This window comes from Protobothrops mucrosquamatus, unplaced genomic scaffold (genome assembly GCF_001527695.2).
Source record: "Protobothrops mucrosquamatus isolate PMUCROS unplaced genomic scaffold, P.Mucros_1.0 scaffold23, whole genome shotgun sequence".
NCBI lineage: Eukaryota > Metazoa > Chordata > Lepidosauria > Squamata > Viperidae > Protobothrops > Protobothrops mucrosquamatus.
Genome location: NW_015386408.1, coordinates 2,951,048 through 2,967,737, shown reverse-complemented (window position 1 = coordinate 2,967,737; position 16,690 = coordinate 2,951,048). Strand labels below are relative to the sequence as shown.

General features: G+C 38.6%; 1 protein-coding gene across 1 annotated transcript in view; it reads left to right on the top strand.

The window, feature by feature from the left end:
• FARS2 (phenylalanyl-tRNA synthetase 2, mitochondrial) overlaps nt 1-2,846 on the top strand; it is a 186,560-nt gene extending 183,714 nt beyond the window's left edge. Inside the window, exon 8 of the mRNA XM_015810849.1 lies at nt 2,558-2,846. Coding sequence (XP_015666335.1) covers nt 2,558-2,696 — 139 coding nt within the window. The 3' untranslated portion in view covers nt 2,697-2,846. The remainder of the gene's footprint in view (nt 1-2,557) is intronic.
• Nucleotides 2,847-16,690: the final 13,844 nt, after the last annotated feature.

Below are 16,690 nucleotides of genomic sequence, written 5' to 3'. Positions count from 1 at the left end.
AGTTAAAAGCAATCTCGATTAGCTTCTTGGTGATGGAGGAAGACCTTTCCTTAGAGCAGAAGTAGGCAACCTTTTCAGCAAAAACTTCCACTTTGACTCTTCTTTGGGGTAAGAAAAATGAAAACCCATACTGATGGCAATCAGTGATTTTCCTGTTGAATGATATGATGTGGTTTCAGAGTGCTAATAAATTACTGGGGTCAGCATATGCTTCTCAAGGAGAAGGGCAGGATATAAATACAATAAACTAAACTAAACTAAACTAAACTCATGGTCCAGATTGCCTAACTCAGCTTATAACATCCCAAACAGATGGCCATTCAGTCTCTTTAGGTATTACTAATGAAGATGCGTTCTTGTACTATGAGTCTTCCAGGCAGTGTGATGAGGTGAGATTGAAACCCGAAGACTCTGTGGTTTGATGGATGGAAGATTGTGGATAAGTCACCTGGCTTTCTTGGTTTTATTGTCTTTGTTTCTATTATTGCTGTGAACCACCCACCATTGTGTTTGACAAGCTGGATAGCCATATGAGTCTTATTTATAAAAACATGCCTACATATATACTTGCCTTTTTTTCCCCTTTGGGACAGCTGCATATGGATGCATCAATAAATAGATGTTCCTTCAAAAACAATGTCAAAACTCTTTCTTGTGAGGATTAGATGTTAAACAAAGCATTTACTCCACAAAACTTATAGGACTCTCAGCCTCCTGCCACCCACCTTTTTATTTGTTTTATTTGTCATTGAACAGTTGGATTACAATTTAGAGGAGCTTCAGCCTGATCTCAGCTGTAACAGCTATGATTTACTTGGTCCTTAGAATATGCACATTCTTATTCTGCCTTCCTATAGGTAAATCTCTATTTAGAATAATTTGTTATTCTACAGTAGTGGCCAAAATTGTGGAAACCTTTTGGGAAAAGTGTACAGTAGAAATGCCACCTTTGGTTAAGTTTCCACCAATTCTTCTTCTAATTTCTTTATAACTGTAGGCTTGTTCACTTAATAATATTATTTTACATTGCTTTCTGGGCAACCAGTCAACTCTTTGCACCATTACTTTAATTTTATTATGTTTTACAAGCTCACTAAATGAAAGAACACAAAAAATCCAACCAATTTTATAGCGATCACATAACACACTGACAAATGTCCTCCTCTCAGCTTCAGTACATGACATCAATAATTGAATCCTACTGTGATCTGATTGGCTCATTGCCAAAACAAGATGACACCTGATTGGCTCTCTAAACACTCATGCTTGTTGGCGACAATCAGATGAAGGAAAGCTACCTCATATCAACCTAAGCAAGTTAGGTTTTTCCTTTTTCTGGTTATTTGGCAATAACTTTTCATAGAATACAGTACAGATAATTGAACAAACTTTGTTGCATTACATTCTTGATTAAATTATCTTTCCATTGATATATAATTTTATGGTACTGCTCCAAAAAAAAGTGGTGTTATTAGCCATCAAACCTCAAAAATACACTTTTCCTAAAAGGTTTCCACAATTTTGGCCACTACTGTACAGGGGGCTGTTAGTTGTAGATGTTTGAGCAATATGAACTATGTCAAACAGGTCACCAAAGATTATGGTTGTCTCTAGGAAATGTATACATTTCTTGTGGTAATAGTACTTCAGTGCAGCCTCCAACAAGCTGTCTCCTCTATTCAGACTCTTTACATGTGAATTGTCTTCATGCTAGCATATCTTCAGGAGGATATATTATTTATTTATTTATTTATTTATTTATTGTATTTATATCCCGCCCTTCTCCTTTCGGACTCAGGGCGGCTGACAAATGATAAAAAAAGCTAACAAATTACACCTAGTTAAAATTTGATTAAAATGAAATATTTGAAAATGTCAAATTTAAAAGTAATTAAAACCCCTATAAAATCCCCTAGGCCAGTCCCGCTTGCTGGAACAACCACGTCTTGAGGGCGCGGCGGAAGGAAGGGAGATCAGGAATCACCCTGATCTCTGGGGGCAGTTCGTTCCAGAGGNGCGCTTTAAAGATAATAACCATCACCTTGAAGCGCACCCGGAAGGCCACCGGTAGCCAATGCAGCTCGCGCAGAAGCGGCGTAACGTGGGAGTGACGAGTCCCTCCCAACACCGCCCGCGCGGCCGCATTTTGGACCAACTGGAGCCTCCGGGTGCTCCTCAAGGGAAGCCCCATGTAGAGAGCATTGCAGTAGTCCAGTAGTCCATATATACTGTATGTCTGGTGCAAGAATTTGCATTGGACAGGAAAGAAGGAGAAAATATGAACAAGCAATATGGTGTCCATTTGAAAAACAACCAGAACTCAACTGGAGTTTTCTTTTTCCTCTGGAGAGGTTAATTATTCATTACAAAAAGGGGTTAAATCTGACTCCATCCATTATATTGGTAACTTGAAAAATATAATTAAACGCCACGGCAAGAAAAGCATAGAATAACTTCAAGGATAAACTTTTTCCTTTTCTCCTTCCAACTATGTATAATTTTGTACAAATTAACACCAGGAACTGATTTTGTTGTTGTTGTTGTTGTGTTTCCCTAGGACAAAAAGGGTCAGCCATTGTTACAAGATCACTTACCGGCACTTGGAAAGGACCCTGACTCAGAAGGAAATAACCAATATCCATCAAGCCATCCAGAAATCGGTAGTACAGGAATTTGGAGTGGATGGAAGATTTTGACTTTTCAGCTTTGAATTTCTGGTGTTTTTTTTTAAAGTCCTTATTTCTATTAAAAAGAATTCACATTATGTGGAAAACCTTTATGTAATAAAGATGAATAATGTAGCAGTTGCTACTAACACTAATAAATACCTTGCTGGTTTGATTACATGTTGACTACTAGTTCTTATATGTAGTAGTGTGTCCATAATATCTGGCTATTTGTTTTATGAGTTTGATATACAAGTTCAAACTTTTCCAGATGGTTTGAGGTTAAGACACAACTGTACAATATAAAAGGAACCTGTAACAAAATATTCCTTGACAATTTCAAGGAAATGGATTATGACAACAACAAAGAAGCAAACATGGTCCATGACAGACCAAGAATCCTGCCAGAGAGGTTAGTCATCCAGCCAGAATTGAAGGGCAGAATTTGTCTGTCTGTCTGTCTATCATATTACCAATCTATCTCTCTGTCTATGTCTGTTTGTCTGTCTGTCTGTCTGTCTGTCTGTCTGTCTGTCTGTCTGTCTGTCTGTCTGTCTATCTATCTATCTATCTGAAACTTCTTAACTGCCCATCTCCTTCACAGAGGGGCTCTCAGGTGTAGAGATTGAGGAAAATCACCTTGATGGAGTTAAGCCAGAGTGATGGATCTCCATCAAAGTCATCGCTCTTACTCTTAGAGCAGAGCAGGAAGCAAGGACAGAGAAATGGTGAGATGTTTCCAACAAAGAGCCCATCATTGGCAATGTTCTTAAATATGCTAGATGCAAGTAGGGCTCACTTATGTGCATTGGCTTGGAGGAACCAAGGATATTCCCTTAGTTTGACTTTGAAGCTGCCATCATATCCTAGGGATGATTGACTGCTGACTTCTGAGATTGGCAACTTGCTTGTTCAAGTCTGAGGAGTCTGTGACACAAAGTTAAATATGACATCTTTCTGCAAATTTGAATGCATACTTACAACTGATGTGGAATTGTTTACACACTCATAACAAGGGAGAGGCTGCAATGATCATAAAAGAGAATCAGAGAAGACTATCCATCCCTGGATTAATTGGACCATTGATCTGTTCTTAAGTGGCTAAAAGAAACAAAGATCAAATTAGTAGTGTCCCATATTGTGTGTCTCCATATTAATAATGTAAGCTATGGCTCTCTTATTATGTAAAGCTAAAGATGATTTCAAGATGCCACTTTGATAAATGGTATATAATTAGCTGGCATGGCTGGAATATCTCATTCTTAATTATCACTGTTATATATTATTAATAAAGGTGTTTACATTGCTGTACCAAACCATCAGCCAGGGGACCACAGTGCTTCAGAATGGGACTTGCATTTAAGAATGCTGCTGCTGTGAAAAGGTGAAGAAGCTTAGCGCATTTTGGCCTAATGCTTTCAATCCCAACTTCTTCATCTTGTCTGTGGTCCGGCTGCATAGAGGGTCAGCCTGTTTTTTCCTTGGATTCCTCACCAGGGCCTGTCTCTCCAGTTACCTCTTGGGGGGGGGAACTCAAAGTGTTCCTGTCTCCCAGTAAGGGAATATTTGGCCATTTGTTACGTGCAGCTTTGAGAATACTGTTATTATCCATTGTTTCTATCCCTTTGATTCTTGGGATTATTGAAATAATTTTGAAATCAGTCTCTAAGATTCAGAAAGATTTGCTATGGCATCATTGCAATTTATTCCTTCTTCACAGCCTCCAGTCATACCAATTTCACAAGCCTAATAATAATCCTATCCACCTTGCCGGAAATGGGTCGTTATATGGAAGTTGTCTTGGGAAGGCTGGTCCTTATAAATCCTCATACAATTTCTGCCTAAAACTGAGTGTAGACAAACAACAGAAAAATGGATAGATAACTACCATGTATAACTGTGTTTGGGTATCTGGTGCATATGCATCACTGACCAATGCCATTATGATCGTGATGGAATTGGACATCATATTGGTAACTCATTGAGAATTAGTGTCATTTGCTAATTGCGCTTGAGCTAATTGTGTTCAACAGATGAAGTGGCTACCACTGGATGCAAAGGCTGTAAGTGCAGAGAACAACATTGGGCTATTGAAAGGTGTCTGTTAACTGGCCTAGTGACCCAGTGCAATGGAGGTTTCTGTCAGTATTTCAGCTGTCTGACCATTCACCTCCATGTAGAAAGGTGGTAGAATGAACATCTTCAGCTCAGGAAGTGAAATGATTTGGGACAATGCTCAAGTATCCAAAAGATGTTGGTGCTCCAACACTGGAAGTTTTAAAGAAGAGATTGGACAATAATTTCTCAGGTTTCCTGCCTGAGCCTCCAAGGTCCCTTCTATTCTATTCTATTCTATTCTATTCTATTCTATTCTATTCTATTCTATTCTATTCTATTCTATTCTATTCCTGCTCAGATATCTTCTCCATCAAGAACTTATTTCATGGTGCTAGACTGACCTCCACAAGGTTCAGCCTATTCCCCCAACTTAGCATATACAGTGTTGGAATGTGAGGGGGATATTTATAATAGCCTGCCCTATAGAATTAATGTAAGGATTGCAGTTATTCTTGGGGGGGAAGAGCCCCTCCCTGATAAAATCACAATTCAGAGAGCTTTTGCAAGACCTTGTATTAATCCCAAGGAATCAAATATTTCAGTGGGAAGACTGCTACTTTAAATGTGGGCTTTGTGAATCAGCTTTGAAAGAGGCAAGTGAAGAAAAATGTCAGAGGAATATATTTCTGGTATCTCAGGAAAAGAACTTCACTCATGCAGTCGAAAAATCAGGGTTGTTTTTTGCTGTTGATTACAAATGTTCGGCCTTTTACTGTTGCTTTGAGACAGCGTCCTGGTGTTCCAAAATAAACAAAATTCTTTATGACATTTCTTCCTAGCTGAGACTTGGAACTCCCTTTTCAAAAATTGGACAATTTAATTGAAAAGGGCTTTCTCTTTTTTTCAGATCCTGTTATTTTTCCAAGTTTGCTTCAAAAGTCTTTGAGGAATCTGTTTTTAGAACACTTTTAACTATCAGTGGTTGCAAGAACATTTGATTCCTTCCTCCCCTTCATTTCTAGGAACAAAAGAGGGAGCTTTATCAGAACCTCTAGGAAATTCTTAAACATTATGCTTGTCAAAAAAGAAAATCTTTGTTAAAGAACAATCTTTATTTCTAGAATCAGTATATATTTTACTCCCAGCTAGCGTTCCTGATAGAAAGATCATTTAAAAAGCAGAGCACCTAAATGTTGTCATGACAAAGAAAGATTCTTAACATTGATTTGAATTGGCCCTATTTTTTCCCCAGCAGGTACAATTCAGCTTTTCCTCCCAAGGATCAGAAGCAATATCTGTATTTTTTCCTTCCCTAAATCAGCAGCAAGATTAATTTAGCACAGCCTGTATCCATACCCCAAACTGAAGCATGTGGGCTGAGTGTGTGTGCGATAAATGTGCACATCTGGGCCAAAGGTTAAGAAAGATGTATTTCAGAAATTCAGAAAACTCAGAATTAAGCTCCACTGACTAGGTGACATCATACGTACCTAAACTTAGAATTAATAGTAAATTCAATCATTTGTGACTGCTGGCTCTTCAAACCAGCAGGTATGAGTGACATGAAATAATCTGTCCAAAAGAAGCCAGAAAAGGAAGCTACAGTATTCCTTGTTCATAGTTGACTTATGACTTCCTTCTTAGGTTTTTCTTCTGGATGGAGGAAGCCAGAACCCAATGCACATTTATTAAAATCAGGCGAAACAAGTCATTGATTTTTAGCCATATCCTGGCAAATGTATTGCCCACTTAACTATACATTTAGAGGACATGATAGGGAAATTGCCTATCTTCTATAGTCTCTACCATGGCATGTCCTAAGCTTGGAGTTAAATCTTTGAGAGGTCCTTGGTGTTCTCTGAGCTTGGAAGTTTTCTTGCAGACATTTCATCATCATGCTCAATACTGATGACGTTACCTAGTTTGGGTAATGAAACGTCTGCAAGAAAGCAACCAAGCTCAGAGAGCACCAAGGACCCCTCATTTCAACTCTGAGCTACTAATATTCTTATCGATTGATGCTTTGCTATTATATAATTGTTTCAAAGCTTGGTGTTGTGCATAAGGAATATTTATATATCTACACTCCTGTTGATTGTACTGTGATAAAATGTATGGTGTTTGTGGTCAGTAAGGTAAATCCCTCTCTTACCACATTTTCCACCTAGCCATAATGTATTGTGTTATGAAATAAAAACGTACACAGATGCAAATAGCAATATCATTGTTAAGTGTGCAAACATAGATAATGGCAATGCTTGGTGTTTCTTTAGTTCTTTTTCACAGAAATGCAGTGCAGTATTTTTCAAATATTTCAACTAAATGAAAATGCTGCAGTTTTCTCTGGGAATCAAATTTTCTTTTTTTTTTTCTCTGAGAATCAACCAGAGAGATATGTAGCAGAGTAAGACAGCCTCAGTTATGGTGGCTGCTGATCAGAGGATTGTCCTCTTTAAGTAACTTCTAGGTAACCTTAAAATATTACAAGATGGGGTAATGTAGAAATATAACTTCGATAATGTGCTGCACAAATTTACCATAGAATCAAAACCGTTGAGTAATGGGGAAGTGCATTGACCAAGTCGGCAATTCTAAGGTCAAATCTACCGTAAGATATTTCTAAGTAATGCAACATCTGATTCACTCATAAACCACAGGATACACTCTCCTAATTCATCCAATTAATGTTCTTTCTCACTCTGTGTGCCATTTCCCCCCTAAATTTCTTTGTTGTTTTGCTGCAGGTTGCAGTTTCCCTGGAAACTGTTTTGTTCTTGTAATATAATAACTGCTGGGGGGTTTTCTTCAAAAATATAGAATAGTTTTGCAGTGTGCCCTGCTTTAGTTCTTGATGTAAGTAGGGAAATGTCATTGGCAGGTAAGAAATTTCTGACTGTACAATTCCATTTATTTTTTATAAATAAGATGGATGGGCATCTTTTGTGTGTATGGATGGATGAATGAGTGTGTGTGAGAGAGAGATGATAGAGATTGTTGATGTGTACTCACACAGTGTAACTGCAATCCTTTGATTTAAAACTTCTGAGTATCCACACATCTCAAATATTTAAATAGAAGATACAGAGATATTTTGGTTTTGTAGTATAGGACACCAAATGAATTAACAAAGCATGCAGTTTTGTGAACAAAACAACCTTTCAATTCAGCAGCAAAACCCTGGAAATAGGGGAGGAATATTGCATGGCCTTTAATGTTGCAGTTCTAATCTTCCCACTTGCATCAACGCATGTTGAGTGAGAAGAAAAAGACCTGTTAGCCGCATATTTACAGATCTCAACAGTTCCACTCTTAGGCTTTCTACAAGGTCTTCTGCCCACTGTGTGGGAACAAAACTGCATCAGGAATCAAGCAACTGCCACCTGGGCCTTAGTACGCTCAGTCTTTCAGGAAACATATTGCTTCATATCAGGAGCTAGAATCTCGAAACTATGAAGACAAGTGAAAGAACAAACTTAACAAAAAAGAGTATTCCCTGTCTGGTAGGCTGGCCATGTTTGTGACCGTTTGGAGAATTTACTAGAGATCCATCCATAATATTTATTATCTCATATTGTAAGAAGAGCTAGGCCCATATTGCCATTTGGAGAGCACTACGGTTGGGGAAAGAGCATTTTTGATGCCTCTCTTGCACTCCTCTCTGTAGAATGGAGACCAACCCGTGGAAACAAGCTCTATATGGGCTCCATTAACTGGAGAAGTTTGATTTAAGGCAGATTAAAACAGTGCTTGTCAAACCTTTTCCTTCATTGCCCACAATTGCTTACCAGAAAGTTCTTGTCACCAACAAATGCTGAGGATTAAACTTGTGACCAGGAAGCAAAGTCCCAAATGAGCACAGGGTTAGGTACAAAATACATAACATTAATTCCAAGATGTAATAAATTGCGAAACATAAATACATTTTTGAGGGGGCGGAGGCCACCATTCAGTTTACAACTTTTTAAAAGGCTAAACGAGGCCATCTTACTCATCATCATCAGTACTATATAAGCACAACTGGATTGGGCCAGAATTTGACAATATAAGCACGACTTGTGTTTGGGCCAGAATTTGACAATTTTGCTGTAAAACTTAATTAGTTTAAGCCGGGTGGCTTATGAGGTGTACTCCCACAGCTAGCTGAAAGAAAATAAAAGCCAAGTATCACAGTATCTCTTCTTCAAAAGGGGAGTGATATATTATTTTTTTAAAAACCAACATCTTCATTCTCAGATGAGTTATTATTAAAGAAATAATAATAATGACCAGGAAAAGGGATATTAAAGCAATTTGAAACAACAGAGCAGTTAAACTTTTGATAAGGTATCTTGAAGGATGCATGACCAAACAACAATTTCTTATAGTTCCCCCCCCCCAAAAAAATAATAGAAAACAAGTTTTCCTAAACTGGTACATGGATCTGTACTGGGGAAAAATGAACCACATTAAAAGCCCTTCTGCTCTATTGAGCTGCCATACTATCAGCCCCCTCTACCACAAAGATCCTGCAGGAGAAGGGCAGTGTGGACAACTGTGGGATCTGAACAACGGGGATGGTGATTTAATTAATACAGAACATTCCTGTCCCTGGCAATCTAAAAATTATAGGGTTATCAGTGCATGTAACGTAGATGTGTGTGTGGACAAGAATATCAACCTTGCTGTCAGGCAAAATCAAACTTTTAATAGTGAGTGCCACACAAAGTGCACTAATTAAACACGTGGTAAGAAAACAGAGGAACTCAGGCACCATACAGGTTATGTAGAAAGTAAACACAGGATCAGTCATAAAGGACTCAAATGTCTGTACACCAATGCACAGAGCATGAGCAACAAACAGGGTAAATTAGAAATTCAGGTAAAGGAGGGCAGATATGATATTGTTGCCATTATGGAAACAATATCACATCTGCCCTCATTTACCTGAATTTCTAATTCACCCTGTTTGTTGCTCATGCTCTTTGCATTGGTGTATAGACAGTTGAGTCCTTTACAGAAACTTGGTGGGATGAAACCCACAAATGGAACACACAGCTAGAGGGATTTAAATTATTTAAAAGAAACAGACCAAATAAGAGAGGAGGTGGAGTTGCTCTCTATATAAGAAATAACTACATCTCTATAGAAATAGAGCACAACAATGATGAAAACTGTCTTGAATGCATTTGGGTCAATATAAAAGGGGGGGAAATGACATTGCCATAGGTATATACTATAGGCCACCCAACCAAACAAAGGTAATAGATGAACTTATTGCTAGTCAGTTAACTAAGGAAGCACGTCACAATAGTAATGGGGGACTTTAATTACCCTGAATCAACTGGGAGACAAACTCTGCACCAAGTGGAAGATCAAACAGGTTCCTGACAAACCTAGCAGACAACCTTTTCTCCCAAAAAGTAGAGAAGGGAACTAGGGGATCAGCCATATTGGACTTAATTCTCACTAACAGAGATGATATGATAGAAGGTGTTGAAGCCACAGGAACCTTAGGGGGGAGTGATCATGCAATATTGGAATTCAACATTATGCAAACACAACCAATAGAACACAGTCAAACTAGAGTCATGGACTTTAAGAGAGCTAATTTTAATAAACTTGGAGAGAGCTTGGGAAGGATTCCATGGATGAGAATCCTGAAGGGGAAAACAACTCAAGAAGCTTGGGAAATTTTGAAAAGTGAGATTATAAAAGTCCAGTCTAGCACAATACCAACAAAGAAGAAAAATAACAGTTCTCAAAAGAAACCAGCATGGCTGCATAAAGAACTCTCTCATAAATTGAAAGACAAAAAGAACAAGTATAAAAAGTGGAAAGAGGGGCACATAACTAAGGCAGAATATCTGCAAATAGTCCGGGCCTGCAAAGATGAAGTGAGGAAAGCTAAGGCTCAGAATGACCTAAGGCTTGCAACAAAAGTCAAAAATAACAAAAAAAGCTTCTTTCAACATGTAAAAAACAAGAAAAAACTTAAGGAAATGATTGGTCCATTAGTGGGAGAAAGTGGCAAGAAGGTGACAAGCAACAGGGAGAAAGCAGACCTACTCAACTTGTTTTTTGCATCCATATTTACACAAAGGGAAAAAAACAATCCAACCTATCAAAAACAGTACCATAAAAAACAGATTAGAAACACAAGTTAAGATAGGCAAGAAAATGGTAAGTGAGCACCTGTCCATTCTAGACGAGTTCAAATCACCAGGACCAGATGGACTACACCCCAAGGTTCTGAAGGAACTGACAGATGTGATCTCAGAACCACTGAACTATATATTTCAAAATTCCTGGAGCACTGGGGAACTACCAGAGGACTGGAAAAGAGCTGAAGTAGTTCTCTTCTTCAAAAAAGGAAAAAAATGGATCTAGAAAACTACAGACCTATCAGCCTGACCTCAATACCTGGGAAAATCTTCAAAAAGATAATCAAACAACAAATCAGCGAACACCTAGAGGCAAACAAAGTTATTATCAAAAGCCAACATGGGTTTGTCAAAAACAGATCATGCCAGACAAATCTTATTGCATTATTTGATCAGGTGACAAAATTAGTGGACCAGAGGAATGCTGTGGATATAATTTACTTGGACTTCAGTAAGGCATTTGATAAAGTAGACCACAACCTACTACTTGATAAGATAGAAAAATGTGGGTTAGGCAGCATCACCACCAGATGGATTCGTAGCTGGCTGACTGGCCGTACTCAGCCTGTGGTCCTCAATGGAACTGCATCTACGTGGAGGGAAGTGTGTAGTGGGGTGCCTCAGGGCTCTGTTCTGGGCCCTGCGCTCTTCAACATCTTCATCAATGATTTGGATGAGGAGATAGATGGGTAACTCATCAAATTTGCAGACGACACCAAGCTGGCAGGAATAGCCAACACTCCAGAAGATAGGCTTAAGATACAGGAAGATCTTGACAGACAGATTGGGCACTATCTAACAAAATGAAATTCAATGGTGAAAAAAGTAAGGTTCTACATTCAGGGAAGAAAAACCAAAGGCACAGGTATAGTATAGAATGGTACCTTGCTCAATTGTAGTAACTGTGAGACGGATCTCGGAGTCCTAGTGGACAATCACTTAAATATGAGCCAGCAGTGTGCTGCAGCTGCCAAAAAGGCCAACACAGTGCTAGGCTGCATTAACAGAGGGACAGAATCAAGATCACGTGAAGTGTTAATACCACTTTACAATGCTTTGGTAAGGCCACACTTGGAATACTGCATCCAGTTTTGGTCACCACAATGTAAAAAAGATGTTGAGACTCTAGAAAGAGTACACAGAAGAGCAACAAAGATGATTAGGGGACTGGCGGCTAAAACATAAGGAATGGTTGCTGGAATTGAGTATGTCTAGTCTAATGAAGAGAAGGATGAGGGAGGGACATGATAGCAGTATTCCAATATCTCAGGGGCTGCCACAAAGAAGAGGGAGTCAAGTTATTCTCCAAAGCACCTGAAGGCAGGACAAGAAGCAACGGATGGAAACTAATCAAGGAGAGAAGCAACCTACAACTAAGGAGAAATTTCCTGACAGTTAGAACAATTAATCAGTGGAACAACCTGCCTCCAGAAGCTGTGAATGCTCCAACACTGGAAGTTTTTAAGAAGAGACTGGACAGCCATTTGTCTGAAATGGTATAGTGTTTCCTGCCTGGGCAGAGGGTTGGACTAGATGACCTCCAAGGTCCCTTCCAACTTTATTATTATTATTATTATTATTATTATTATTATTATTATTATTATTATTATTATTATTATTATTAGTAGTAGTAGTAGTAGTAGTAGTAGTAGTAGTAGTAGTAGTAGTGGTAGTGGCAATAGTAGTAATGTGGACTCCAAAGATGATTCAAATACTGTTTTGGGTTGAAAAAAGATTAAGATTATAATAAGTATTTAATCGAACAATAGCCTATGGAACCTCATCTCCCATTTATCTCGTATTAAAAGCTCTGAACCTTGGTCCATAGAAGTCAAACAATTTTGTAATTCATTCAGAGCGCACATGCACAAAGTCCCAGATTTAATTCTTGGCATCTTAAAATTTGGATGAAAATTTCCTATCACTGGTCATGATAGACAAGGAATATGCAACTCTGTATCTTGGTCATGCTGGCTGATTTTTATGATAGTTGCAACCTAAAACATAGACTGGGTATAGATTGTTGTTGTTCGTCCATCGATTTTCGATGAAGACCTTGACATCTTGTGGATTGTGGGCCATCAACGGTGTGTCCGTAGATGGCTGATGAGACCGATGTTAGCACGGAATGTTCTGCCACATACTGAACAGAGAAATGTGGACACTATTGCTTCAGCATTTGCAGCTCTGGCTTTACGGAGTGCTCGCTTCTCTTGTGCCAAGATTGTCCTCCTGTGTTCATATGTCTGGCACCCCTGGTAAACCAGGGTACGCCATGTCGGTCGATCATGCGCCAAAATTTCCCAAGAGATGGTGTCGATATCCAGGGACTTGAGAGATGCTTTCAGCTAAATTAACCAACAACCTGACTTGGTAAAAACATATTTTAAATGTACTGTTTAAGTTTATAATTGAAGTTTCTATTTTTTTTGTTCCTTATTCCAATCATTTCTGTGGTGTTGGAACTGGTTTTTCTGCTGGCTGGCCTCTGTTCTGAATGCAATACAATCTATCCTTGATCCTCAATGTGGATCAAGTGAATTGACTGAAGAAAGTGCCAGAATAACCTTGAAACAGAATATGCAGTGGACATTTTCAGAAAATAGATTTTGGGGTCCAATTTGTAGATTACAATTGTAACAGAACTAAGACAAAATGAATTTGGGTCGGGGAAAAAAACGAGAAAGTAAGATAAATAGGAATTGACAGGTTTGTCCATCTTTATTTAAAAGAAAAGGGGAATTCACTAATTACATCCCTTGGTTGGTTGATTGGATTATAATTAGAAATTCGAATGGCATCCATATCAGAAATAAATGGAAAGCATGCTATTATAATATCTTTGTCCATTCTTGATTGCCTTTACTAGATATATGTGTGCCTCATCATAGCATCCCAAATTCCATCATTCCACTGAAGTTGAAATGTTTGTTTTAGAAACTTCAGTTCTATGCTACACACAGCTTGCATTGCTGTCTCCATATGCCCAGGCATGTTTTTATATGGATTTTTATCAAAAATCAGACAGGAAGGCGGTGCAGAGAGTGGTGAGGATGGCTGAAAAGATTATTGGCAGTTCCCTCCCTTCCCTCCAGGACATAGCATATAAGCGTTGCTTGAGCAGGGTCTGTAAGATTGTCTGGGACACAACCTGTTTTCCTTGTTACCTTCTGGGAGGAGGCTCTGTGGTATCCGAAGCAGAACATCCAGATTCAGTCACAGTTCCATTCCATAGAACAGGGGTCCCCAACCCCCAGTCCGTAGACCAGTACCGGGCCACAGCATGCCAGCAACCAGCCCGCACAAACAAGCAAAGCCCCATCTGCGGGATGCAGGCAGCACACAAAACCATGCACCCTCTGGTCTGCGGAAAAACCTCTCTCCATGGAACCGGTCCTGGTACCCAAAAGGTTGGGGACCTCTGCCATAGAGTATTAACCTTGTGAACTCTAAAATTTCCTCCTTCCGTATGTATTCAAGATGGACAGTGATTAATATTTATATGTTACTTATAGGTAAGGATGTAGATCTATATATACAGTGTATATATTGTATATAGTATGTTTAAATGTGTGTTATGTATGTGTACACTTTGAGAGGAAGCAACTAAATTTCATTTTTAATGTGTGCCATTGTGCCCACAATGTGCCATAAATGTGCTCATTTTTTGTGCCATAAAAATGACAATAAAGGTTATCTGTCTATCTAAAAGATGATATCTTCTGCTTCCATTTGATTCCATTTCGATAGAGCCAAGTAACTATTCCATGATCATATCAAGAAGATATACAGAGGATGACAAAGCAGGGATTTTCCAAATATTGCAAGGTCCTATCATCCTTTGCCATGTGGGATAAGAATGATGAGACTTGGGTCACAGACTATCCTCCAATTCTGGATAGGGCAGGAAACCATGCTACTCTTATAACTCTAGCAGCCCCCCTACTATAGGTGTAGTATATAGTATATAGACAGCCCTGTCTATATACAGTGGGGGGAAAAAGTATTTAGTCAGCCACCAATTGTGCAAGTTCTCCCACTTAAAAAGATGAGAGAAGCCTGTAATTGTCATCATAGGTAGATCTCAACCATGAGAGACAAAATGAGAAAACAAATCCAGACAATCACATTGTATGATTTGGAAAGAATTTATTTACAAATTATGGTGGAAAATAAGTATTTGGTCAATATCAAAAGTTCATCTCAATACTTTGTTATATATCCTTTGTTGGCAATGACAGAGGTCAAACGTTTTCTGTAAGTCTTCACAAGGTTGGCACACACTGTTGCTGGTATGTTGGCCCATTCCTCCATGCAGATCTCCTCTAGAGCANGTTCCTCAGTCCGCACACAAAACGATCGCGCAGTCTTTCTTCTAAGTCCTTGAAGTCGCACGGTTTAGCTGCTCTTCTCAAGGCCACAACGTAGTCTTTTGCTGATTCTCCAACTCGCTGATCTCTCTGTTGAAATGTGTGCCTCCAAGCCATGACAGATTGCTTGGGCTGGAAGTGTTCTTCTGCAATTGCCCGGGACGCTTGCAACGTCCCGAGCCTGCCTCTTGCAGGCTCAGGACACAACAAGTTCTACTTCATTTATTTTTTCCAGAGTTGTTTCCATTCTGCAGTACTATTTCTACTGGAATTAGAAGATTCCACTGACTTATTCAATTTCAGTCATTTCCATACAAAAGGTCTATTCCATCTCATTTTAAAAAATGAACAAAAGTCCAGGAACATTTTGTGAATGCATACATTTTGTACACTTTTTTTTAAAACAAATTTTATTGGTTTTCAAATTTTACATTGAGTATTCGGAAAGCAGCATGGTGACTGGGTAATCAGTGGTTCAATAACAAAATCTTTAGTACATATTTCAGGTTACATCATCAGAAATTCCTTCTCTATTTCCCTTAACATTTGTTATATCACATTTAGGCTAATAGATTTTTAATTATAACAAAGTTAATTAAAACCTTTATCAATATATTTTTTGCTTATACATATCCATATCCTGTTTTTAAGTTTTACCTAATTTTTAATTTTTTATTACAATATTCCAATTTAACCTTTAATATCCATAGTGTTTGAATTTCGGGTAATCCAAATTTCCTTTATTTCACTACATAAAAGTTATCATATCTAGAATATACATATTACTTACTTAAATATATCCTTATCTTATTTCATAAACATTTTCTATTTCTCATTCTAATACATCATCACTTGCTGATAGAGTGTCCTTTATTGTCTTAAGTCCATCATCTATATTATTTGGGCTAAACAATAGTTCGAAGCTAATTCCTAATTGTTAATTTTCATTTCCCTTATAAGTCTAAATCCTAAATATTAAGCCAGTTAATCTGTCACTTGTCCTTACCGGAACGTGAGTTGACAAAGCACCCGAAGACCCTGTTTACTCATGAAATGACGATTTAATCAGGAACAAGCTTCTGACGTTAGTAAAGACCTTCAGCCTGAGGCTCTTTACAAATAAAGTTTATGCTGGGAGCATGCCCTGTGCTCTCCGGGCTGCCGCCCCTCAGCTGATTGTTAATTACTTTCAACTCCCTCCAAAGGTTTTCTATGGAGTTGAGATCTGGAGACTGGCTAGGCCACTCCAGGACCTTAAAATGCTTCTTACGAAGCCACTCCTTCGTTGCCCGGGCGGTGTGTTTGGGATCATTGTCATGCTGAAAGACCCAGCCACGTTCATCTTCAATGCCCTTGCTGATAGAAGGAGGTTTGCACTCAAAATCTCACGATACATGGCCCCATTCATTCTTTCCTGTACACGAATCAGTCGTCCTGGTCCCTTTGCAGAGAAACA